General features: G+C 39.9%; 1 protein-coding gene across 2 annotated transcripts in view; it reads right to left on the reverse strand.

Annotated features, from left to right (window-relative positions):
- The window catches only part of vwa8 (von Willebrand factor A domain containing 8), a 201,987-nt gene that overhangs the window by 69,300 nt on the left and 120,909 nt on the right, over positions 1-11,778 (reverse strand). For both annotated transcript variants that reach the window (XM_042065280.1, XM_042065290.1), the window contains exons 24-26: positions 4,474-4,584; positions 4,178-4,383; positions 2,691-2,842 (exon numbers count right to left, since the gene is read on the reverse strand). In XM_042065280.1, coding sequence (XP_041921214.1) covers positions 2,691-2,842; positions 4,178-4,383; positions 4,474-4,584 — 469 coding nt within the window. The remainder of the gene's footprint in view (positions 1-2,690; positions 2,843-4,177; positions 4,384-4,473; positions 4,585-11,778) is intronic.

The following is an 11,778-nucleotide window of genomic DNA, read 5'->3' on the forward strand; positions in this document are numbered from 1 at the left end:
TGTTCTTTCTTTCTTTCCTTTTTTTCTTCACGTATGTTTAGAAAATAATAATGATGGTCACATACATACAAGATCTATGTAATTTGATGTGATGTGTTCTAATAAACAATGTTATAAAAAAAGAAAAAAAAAAAAACTTTTTTGACATTTTTTGGTCCCAAACAAAAATGTACACATATTATCTTCCAAAAATAGACCCTAGGTAGGACTACTTTAAGCACTTGTCCCCAACAATGTCCTCCATAACACGCTGTTCTTTTGAGGTGCTGCACCAGTGCATCCATGGTTGGGGGGATTTGATCCATTACTTTACTTTTTTTTGTGGCTTAATTGATGTTCAGTTGGCTGCCGGTGTGATCATAGTGAAGAATTGTAAATCATTCCACCATGTAAATTACCTTATCTAACATGGTTTTTGGAGCTTTTTAAGTGAAGGTCTCTCTCATAGGCCATCTCATAGGCATTGCAGGTATCCCATGCAGTCTTCTTGCTCCTGGTTGTAAATGCGACACTATGAGCCTTGGATATTTCAGGACCCAGAGACTTTGCAATCTCATGGGCAGTTATGCATCTGAAGTGCTTTTCAGTCCCAAATGCCACAAACAGTTTTTCAATGTCCAGCTCTAGCTCTATGTGCAATAGCTAGGGCGACGACATCTGTATCTACAGTGTGCAGGGTGATCTTTTTAGAGTCTCTTCTTGCAGAATCTGCCTGTTGGAGTAGCATCTTCATATCTGCCTCTTAATGTGCACCAGGGGCAATCTCTCTCTTTCACGTGGGTAAGAGTGGAAACAATTTGTGGAAAAGTTTGGTGGTCAACATTTCACAAGGTTCCTGGTCAGGAAGTCAAACCTCTGATTTGCTTTCATCCACTCTCAGGAAGCCTTTCCAGTTGGTTGGCATATTATTTCTCCATCCACCATCTCATCCACTCCATCTTGGCCCCTTTCCCCACTTCAGTCTTGTCTGGGACTGTTAAAACCTCATAGCAGTCATATTCAATATGAACTCTGTTGTCCCTTTTTAGTGTGTGTGTGTGTGTGTGGGGGGGGGGGGGGGGGGCACTAAACAGGTTTCAGCATGTTGATGCACTAAACTCACATATTGGTTTCACAGTTGGATTATAACATCCCAATAAGTCTGGGTGATATGTGAAAAAACACATCAGGGTGGGCATTTTACTTCCTGTCATAACCAAATTATGTTATTATGTTTTGATGGTTAAGAGTTACAATGTTGTCATATACGACAATGTTAATTAAATGAATTTATCGACGCTGTGAGAAGAATTACAGTACCTAAGAAGATCCAGAATGACATTTCGATCCCATATTTGGGACCGTACGATGTGATATTACGTGCATCTTTCTTATATCAGCCTTTATATCAATGAAAACATTTTGTCTTAGGAAGCATATAGCACAGAATAGAAGTCACCATGTCACTGACTGTTAATTGGGCTACCAATCTTGCAGTCGCAATAAACAATGGATCCGAGACATTTTCCTGTTCCTATATTCTGTTTATGTAGGCTAATGTATTTTTTGAATGTAGCCTGCACTGTGCAAAGAAATAAAAGATAAAGTATGGTGCATATCCACACTCATAGAAATGAACATTGTGTGACACTTACGTATCTCCTTTTATGATCTCATTCAAGAAAGATTTTCTTTGACTTGTTAATTTTTTGAACATTTATTTTATCTAATGACATAGCAAACATGATGAATTGAATCCACATATCATTGCACTATGCTAAACTATTTTCCACTAGCCTAAAACCTTGAGTCTGAAAGGTAATTGCGTTCACGTTCTCCTTAAAGTGACTGGCACACAATTAGACTTGCACACCACAAATGTGATGATATTGAAGACGACTGAAGTGTAGACTAATAATTTAAATATCAATATGATGTATTCAAATTACCAAATGTTTAGCTATTAGTAATTATGCAGATCATAAAATTCTATAAATAATTAACAATATACAGTATATAAAGTTTATATTAATTCCAAAATATGAAAAAGAAACCTAGGACAACCATCACTTTCTGTGTGCGTGTGAGTGTGTGTGTGTGTGTGGAGGGTCAATCAATTTCAATGACTGCCACTGATGTGAATGATCACACAATATTCAAAATTACTAATGGCGTCAAGGTGGTTGAGATTCTTCACTTGGTACTGGTATTGAAACAAAAATGTTGGTATCGTGACAGCAGGAGTTGGGGATGTGTCCTGAGACCAAACCTACGCCCTTGAGACAATAGAAGAGTTTGGTTCCCAAACGCTATATCCACCATTTTAATGAATTTTCATACATTTTTTTTTTTACATTTTGTTTTCCAAGTAATTTCAGTAGAATAAACCCTTTAAAGAAAAAATGGAACATGTTGGATAACTAAAAGGAAACATGTTTACATTGTATGAACTATTTTACTTCTATGCCTGTATAAGTCAGGCCTTAAGATATTCTCTGCTGAAAATGTTTGACAAAAACTACTAATTTCAGAGCTCTTTTTGAAAGCAATGTTTTTTATGGTGACCATATGGGCTAGCTGCGATTGTTTGGAGTTCTGATAAAATATACAGATACTACTAGTTTATTTCATGTTTCATAACATAGACATTAACAAAGGGCATATTTTGAAATGAAAATAGGCCTGTTATATAAAGCCTTGGGTTATCTTACTCCTTAGCAAGGTGCACACTGCTGGGCTTTGCTCCAATTGGGATTCCATGCTTGTGCAGTGCTGTAATCAGCACCTCACGTGCATCTTTGTTGTAGGAGTCAAAGTCAAAAACATTTCGTACCACATTGGCAAGTCCTTCATTTGGGAATTTCTGTAATACAAAAAAGTACAAAGAGAGTTACAAAACACACTTTCAGTATTTTTTTCTGGAATCTAAAATGGAATTTCAATCTTACAAATATGATAACATTATCCACATTAAGTTCTAAGAACATACAAAGTATTGATTTCTATGGCAGTTGCTAGGTAGTAATCATGGAAGTGATTCCTGGCATTTTGCTAGGGTTGAATGGAAAGGGACAGTGAAAAAAGGCGCCTTTCAAGCACTCTGCACATTGGTGCCGACATAAGTGAATCACACTCCACTTCCGACTTTCGATTCAATTTCAAATTTTGGCGCTGATGTTTATGGCAAGTGTCAGAGCACTATCGTCGGTGCCTATTTGCGCGCTTCAGGCACAGCCGTCAGTAGAACACAGCTGCAAGGCGGCTTGATTGTGCTATTATGATGTAATAATGGCCCAATTAAAGTAAGTTTTAGTTAAGTGCTTACTTTTTGGGACAGCCGTGGCCTACTGGTTAGGGCTTCGGGCTTGTAACCGAAGGGTTGCCGGTTCGATCCCTGACCAGTAGAAAAAAATGTGGGCGGGGGAAGTGGTTGAGCACTCCTTTCCCAGGCCCACATCCACGGCTGAAGTGCCCCTGAGTAAGGCACCTAACCCCTCACTGCTCCCCGAGCGCCGCTGTAGCAGGCAGCTCACTGCTCCGGGTTAGTGTCTGCTTCACCTCACAGTGTGTTTACTGTGTGATGAGACTAAATTTTCCTCACAGGATCAAAAGAGTATATACTTACTTACATATACTTAAAGGCGCCAACATGAGTGCGCTGACATTTACTAATCACACCAGTGACAATATTTTTAACGGAGTTTATTGAGCGCCACCAACAAAAATTGTCATCAACATGGCGGTGGTGCCAAAGATCGACGATGGTGTGTGGGGTTGTATTAAAAACACTGGAATCTACAGTAATTAGCCTGACATAGTTAGACTCAATTCTATTCAGAATTTGAGTCTGCTACTGCACCATTGAAATGTAATTACGGGGCGTTTCAACCGATACAATGAGGATATATCCAGCCTTGATGGGGTTTTGGCATGGCACATGTTTTTGTTAAAAATATTTATTTCTTTATGATTTTCCTTTTTCTCAGAATAAAGTTGCTTCCCTTCAAGGTTGGATTTTCTCTCATTGTTTTCATTGACAGATTACAATAAATCTCTAAAAGATTTTTTTTTATAACTGTCAGCAAATAATTCCGGAGGGTACTGTATACATGCATATATCCCTTGGATAAAAGTGTCTGCCAAATACCATAACCAAAATCATGTCGAATTGAGAGCCTGATCATATCATTGTGCGTACCTGAAGGTGTTTCACAATATTGACCACTTCCCTTGTTGAGTAAGGGTATGTAATAGTACCCTTGTCTGCCATGGTTCGCAATTCTCCAAAAGCAGCCACTAGCTTTTGCAGAATTACTTCTGGGACATCTGGCCCATATCGTCTTAGCATTGCAAGCTCTGCTTCCGGCTTGGGATTGTCAACAGCATGACAACTGAAGATATCACCTGGAAAAGGAAAATGTCTGAAGTATAACAAAGCATCCCACAAAAGTATTAAACAAATAATATATGTTACTACTGACAATAAAGTCTTACCAAGTGCACCAAAGAAGTCATTCCCCAAAAATGGAAATCCAGGCCGGTTGGCCAAAACAATCATTCTGAAGTCTGGGTGCATGACAATGACATTGGGCATTTCAACGGCTTCTAAAATTTAAAAAGAACAAGAAAACAAAGGAAATAAAGAAACATTAAAAAATGAATATTGTTTGAATGCATGTGTATTTCATTCATTAGTTGAAGGAATACATATCACAAATATATAAATTAAAAATTGAGAACACAGCCACAATTGTGAGCTCAGTGTGTGTGTGTGTGTGTGTGTGTGTGTGTGTGTGTGTGGTGAGTCTGTTGTGTGTGTGGGTATGTATGTGTACATGCATGCGTGTATATGTGAAGGCTACGGTCTGTCACAATGAGGCACAACATACTTCAGAACACAACAGCAAGGAGATTCCCAGTATTGTGCAGCAACTTTAGGGAGTTTTTCCTCTGTCTCTCTACATTCAACTGGATATTTCACTTCTTTCTTTCCCACTTTCTCTCACATCTTCTCTTTCTTCGCTTTCTCTTACTTTTGTATCTCTGTAACCTCCCAATTTCAATTACTTTTTAAACTATTGTTATTTGTATAAGTCCTTTCCTAATAATAATTAATCATTTACAGTTTACAGTTACTGTTCTAGCCAGAGCATGTATGTTGGAGAGAATTTAAAGTCGAAGGCGAAGTAATGTTAAAATTCCACAATTTAAACTTTAAAATGCAGGGCGGTATATGGCTCTAGCTGTTTATCTGCTGGTCAATGACGGACATTAGGTTAACTGCAGGGTAGCTGGCTAGCACTCCAGCTTGTCAATATTATCAGAGAAAAAATAGGCTATTGTCCATTAATACTTGTTTCCTAATTAAAAAACACGTTGGTAATGTTAATGTCACACAGTCTGTCCACAAAGGAAACCTATCACATGAACGAGCGGATCTAAGCTTTAAAATGACATTAGCGGCAAGTTGCTCTGGTGAGAAAATTAAAATTGAACTTGCATGAAATTTAATCTGAATTCTGCACACCCATTTCACTTGGTGAAGTATCTCACAAACTCTTCACTCAACGCATGGCAAACCATATATCACAATAAACAGCAGGCCTTACCGATTATGAGGATATAAAGCAATAAAGCATGCCTCTGTACAATAATTGGTTCCTGAGTAATCTGGTTTTGAAATTGCAGTAAATTTCTACATGGTCTCCAACTTTTGGGCCGAAATGTAAACTATTTATGTCAGTAGCCTGCATACATGTTTGTAAATTGTTTAGCCAGAGTATCCCACCACCATGGTTCATATATTGCCAGATTACAGACAATCCCACCTAAACAGATATGAATATATATTTTTACTGGCATGCTTCCTACTGACATTGATGCAAAAAATTATGAAGGGAAAACAAATCATACTTTTCTGGATGGGTAGCCCAGAATGAAAAGGTAAGTTATAGCATGTAACCTATACATGGCCATTACAATGACCAAGATAACTAGCTTATTTTAGATTTACTAGCTGAACAACACAGGTGACCACCTGCATAATTTCATGGAGTGCTGAAATATACTATTTTGACCATTTCCATTTCAACTGTGAAACCCACAACTTTGTAGTTGTGAATTTATTGCTGTAGGCCTAGGCCAGGGGTCGGCAACCTTTTTTGCCTGGAGAGCCACTTTTACCAAATTCATTTTTTTTTTATCTCAGAAGAGCCACATAAAGACATAAAACATAAAACAGAGGATTTTTTTAATACATTTTCTACTAGTTTTAAAAGTAATGTGCAAGTAACTTGAAATGTAAAGTGGAATGACAGAAGTATAGGCCTTAGGCTTCCCATGTAGGCTAAACACCACCCCCTATTTTCCCAGTGTCCTTTGGTATGCAAAGTAACATCATACAGTGGGCAGTGCTTCGACTTGGCCAGCTTCACTTGCCGTCCGCGCGTGGGATCACGTGGTATCACGCGACTTTAATTTGTATTTTTCCAGTGAGACGCTGCAACAACCCAAACAACCGGTAGATGGCTCAAGTGAGCAGGGTGTCTTGTAAAAAGAAATGGAGCCTGGAAAACCCTACACAGACTTCACTACAGACTTTAGCAGACTGGTTTAGAAATAATTTAATAGCCAGAAATATGCCTGCCCTGCCCTAAGAAAGAAATATTTGGTTAACTGCGAGTGAATCCCGTTTGCAGCCATAGAAGAAACGCAGGACAAATTAAACATTCTGGTTTTCTCCGAGTGCAACGATGATAGACAGACATCATTTGGACAAAATATAGAGCATATTAACCTCCGTTGCTCAGCCAAATGCCTTACTGTTACGTCCTGTTATCACGGAGTTACAGGCGATAAACTATTTTTGATGGTCACAAGTTTACTTCATTAGCGGTTTATTTTTTTTATTATTAAAGAGTGTTTTTCATTTAAAGGTTTGACTTTGTGCTTATTCAGTAGAGCATTTAGTGCTCTTCCCAATCCCAGACGTTCACATTGCATGTTTGTTTGTAATGGATGCAACCGCGAGACACGCTTGTCATAGGCGCCGATACCGTGGGTGCTCCGTCTCTCGGGCACCCACTGAAAACATCGAGCACCCACGTGTGCCAGCTTACAGTCCAGCCAGCTTACAGCTAAATTTATATTAATTTAAAATCAAACATCGCAGTTTATGTTAAATTCAGCATCTCTCATAATGTGTATTAGGATATGTTGCTGTCAATTCCCTACTCCATATACTAACCACCAACGAGAGCGTCTCTCGCATGAAAATTCCTGACACTTCCCATCTGAAGAATTAACACAAGGTCTTCAGCCCCAAATGTTTAAAATGTATATAGCCCTGAATATCATTTTAAAAGTAGTCTGACAAAGCTTATTGTTTTGTGACACAGCTAAACACTGGTACCTCATAGAACGTCTATAACATAGCCTAGATGGTCGCAACTCACAAAAGTAAAGCAGATAGAAAGAACTCACGCAAATCTAGCCTACAACACGCAGACAGCTTCAAGATTCAAGATTTCTTTTATTACATCTCATTATAGGTTTATAATAAAGTAACATTTGTTGTGTTTTTTCTCCTCAAAAAATAAATCAATGAAAGGGTGTGTGTGTGTGTGTGTGTGTGTGTGTTTGTAGAAAAAAAAGGGGGGGGGGGAAGAAAAAAAAAGTGCCTTGTTGTCTTCAGCATGAGTTCAGCAATCTAACTGCTTGGTGAAAGAAACTACTTCGGAGTCTGGTGGTACGAGCTTTCAAGCTTCTATATCGTTTGCCAGATGGTAATAGCTCAAATAGTTCATGGTTGGGATGACTAGGATCATTCAAGATTTTTTTTGCCTTCCTAATGCATCTTCCCTCAAATAACTCCAGTATGGAGGGTAGGTGACAGCCGCATATGGTCTGTGCTGTACGCACAACTCTCTGAAGTGCTTTTCTATTGTATTGAGAGCAGTTCCCATACCATGCGATTATGGTCCCAGTCAAGATGCTCTCAATGGTGCCTCTGTAAAAAGACCTGCGCAGGGGAGAGAGCGCACACGCGAGCACAGGTGCTTTATGATTGTTGGCTTCTGATGGTATCTTGCTAATTCGCTGAACTGCATTAGGTGACACAAATGGTATTGCCTTTATCTTATAACTCCTTGTCTGAGCGACTACCAGGCCTATGGTTTTTAAAAGTCAGATGTTCGCTGACAAAGACATTAGAAAATTAAGAATGTTTATTGACTTGAAAAATACACTAATTTTTGCTTCATTCAACCCTTGAAGACATCGCGGCCTGGTGCGCTATCAGTGTTGCGCAGGTCGCCCGATATTTTAATCAACCCAACCGCAACTCGGACCGCGAATATTAATTAGGACAAAATTATACCCGACCCACGATCCGACCCGCTTATTTACAAAATGTGTGCTTTTGGTTATAGCCTGCATGCAGTGTGACAGTAGGCCATTTCTGTAAAACAAACTGATTTATTTGCAAAACTTTATGCAGTAGAACTACATGCAGTAGGCATGCAGGACATAATGTTTGCGCAGGAGAGAGAATGAGAATAAGAGCGCAAGCACGCACGCAACCACCAAGGATTAGAACACTAGGATAAGATTTGAAGGCCATGGACGTACATCTTTCTTTCGGAAACAGAAATGGTGAGGCAAGGTATAGGCAAGAGAGATACATTGCTGATCAAAACGTTAGCGTAAGAACTGGTTTATAATGCGGAATGAAGCACAAAGCACATTTACTAAAGCACATCCACTGTTTAAAGTCACAAACACAACGAACTAAGGTAACTTTTATGCATGCGCGAACCTACAGTGGGTCCCAGTTAAGTTTGGACGGGTTCCTTCATGAATCACGCACCCCATTTTCTCAGCAGAAATGGCACAAACTGCAGTTGACACAAACAACCACAAAGTGTCACTCTGGAGTTCTGCCACTACTATTTGTGATGCGACTTGACTTAACTGCTTCCATGACGCAGTGAGCCATTACCAAACATATGATAATACAATAGCGTGCCTTTATATATATTATACCCTATTTGTAGTGTAACGATAAGCGCATGAGACTTTCAGCGGGGGCACGGGAACTTAAACAGACTCATATTGCTCCTCATAACCATCTATAAAAAAAGTGTTTTTTCTTTTCTTTTTGAGCACGTCCGAATCCCAGGACATAACGCACTGGACCTTATAATAGGCTCGAGATATAATTCCAAAGGGGGCAGATATAGGGGCCTACTGCACTTAAAACTTAAAAAGATTGAACGAAGCTTCCCGAAATTTGAAATTGCGATAAGTGACTGGCATCGGGTGAAGCTTTTCGAAGTTGAACAAGCTATTAAAAACTATTTGCGCACCTCAATGTCACAGGAGAGACTGGGCTCTCCCTTCTATGAATTGAAAAAGACGTTATGCTACCTGCAAACTTTCACTGCTAAGTTTGCGGCAAAGCAAGACAATGTTTTTTCAGAGTCAGGATATGGCGAGTCAGTGTCATTTATTTGTCCAATGCCTACAGACCAGTTTCCACAGTGCACATCTTATCAACAGTTTGAATGTCGTGTGTGTTTCTGCTCATTGACAAATACCGTTCAGCACAATGATTCATGCCCAATTAATTTCCCCTGTTAGGAGGAATAGTGTTCGCCTTTGTTACACTATTTGGTTTCGTGATGTAGCCTATGATAAACACCATATGGCCAAATATGTGACTCAGCTAATGTTATAGGCTATACAATTTCCCCTCTTAAAGACAAGCTGGTGTAGCTTATTAGACTAGGCTACTAAATTGCACCGACGGTAGCCTTGGCTATGTGTAAAGTAAGCTATCGCATGATTTCATGCACGCAAGTTCATGCATCTGTCAAGTTCGCACAGGGCCTCGCACCATCTGTCAAGTTCGCACAGGGCCTTGCACCCCCTTGCGACGGCCCTGCAGCTCCTCCTAAGACAGCGAGGAAAAAGTTAAAATATGCGATAAACCCGGGAAAAGTTGACAAGTTTGTTTCGGTCCCAGTGATTATTTGTGAAATTGTGCAAACGACAGCCTTTTCAAGGCATTTCAAGGAAGGTGTCATAGCATGCAAGCTCCCAAATTGACCCAGTAGCCTACAGAAGGCATCAATAAATTGTTGGGACTGGGGAGGGTCATGCGTTTTTTCTCAATCACTTTGGAGGGTCATAGAAAAATTTCTTGCTGGCGAGGGAGGGTCACGTCTTTTTTGACTAACGCTCCCAAAATTCCTCCGGTAGCCCCTTAAATAAATAACGAACAGTCCCTAATTGATTATAGCTGTAGGCCTACACCAGCAATTGTTGAACATTTACCTGTACAGGACATTGACAGTAGCCCAGCCTAACAAGCAGATGTTGCAAAAGACATCAAAAGAGGCAATTAATCAGAAATAAATAATGTAATCTGCATCGCTTTATTTAACAAACTGCAAGCAACAAGGGGGTTGAGTTCGCTGTGAGGCCAAACCCAAGAGCAGAGCCTATCTGTTAAGGCACTCGATAGGCTATATAGTAACGAGCTGTGTGCGCCTGGAAAGACAATAGAAGATGCTTTCTGAATAGCACAGCGAAGACGGCTCTGGTCATCCCATACCCTCCCCCCACTTCCTGTAGCCTATCATTATGACTTGTTGCCGTTTTGGGACATTAAGCTTTTTCACGATAAGCCCCCCTCCCCCACCCCCTTCTGTCACAAGCAGTGGGGGAGCGCGGGGCACAAAGTAACACTTTTTGGTAGACGAAGGAGGGTTCTCCGCGCTTCTGTCGTTTGGCGACAATCCGGTGCAACCAGGCCAGGACAGATATTTTAGAGAGGAGTTGAGACGCCGGTGCAGCTCAGATGTCTTCTTAATTTTCTTTATTCTTTAGTAAAATGTGCAGAACATTATTAAACTTTGACTAACGTTTCGATGTGTCGATGTTTTTGACTAACGAACATCGAAACGTTAGTCAAAGTTTAATAATGTTCTGCACCTTTTACTAAAAAATAAAGAAAATTAAGAAGACATCTGAGCTGCACCGGTGTCTCTAACACTTTTTGGCTTTGGCTAAATATTTCTAAAATCATTTGAGTTTCACTAGTCACATGTTTTAACAAGGAACACTTGTTATTGAACTAATAACAGACGTGTGTCGAAAATTTACTTTATTTTCCATACGGAGAAATAACATATGCAGAGTCTAACCAAGGTCAATCTTGCCAAAAAAGCCCTCAAACCTGGAAACACATGAGACAAAAGTGCAAAACGTCACAAAACTAACTAAACTAACACGCGCATATTTTTGTATTGCAATCATTGTAGCCCACAGTTGTAACAGAGCGTAACAGTCGTTTTACTCCCCGTATGCACTCATTATAAAGAATGTTTAACGTGTCCCAAAAACAGCTATCAACTAATCACCAAACATCTTATAAACAAGTATTGCCAGGAGCAACACCTTGCAAAAAATGATAACAATAGGCCTAGGCCTTTATATGGCTCTGCTCCTGCCTAGATTCGAACTCAGAACTGCCTGAAAGTTGCAGACCTGTTCTGGAAATACGCGCATTAACCCACTCGACAGTCAGACAATGCTATCTGCTTCGAGTAGGCCTATTGGGTAGGACTGTAGCCTACACTGGTTGCTGTGGCACACCTCGTTAGTGTAGTAAAACAAATCAGAACTATTCACGAGGTTTCTGGGCAGCATATTTATGTTCTGTTAGCAAGCAAACTTCTCATGACTGCCGACAAAGTAGCCTACTGCCAGCTGACGAAGCTCTCATTTTAAAACATT

This window comes from Alosa sapidissima, chromosome 2 (assembly GCF_018492685.1).
Source record: "Alosa sapidissima isolate fAloSap1 chromosome 2, fAloSap1.pri, whole genome shotgun sequence".
In the NCBI taxonomy this organism is placed as follows: Eukaryota; Metazoa; Chordata; class Actinopteri; order Clupeiformes; family Clupeidae; genus Alosa; species Alosa sapidissima.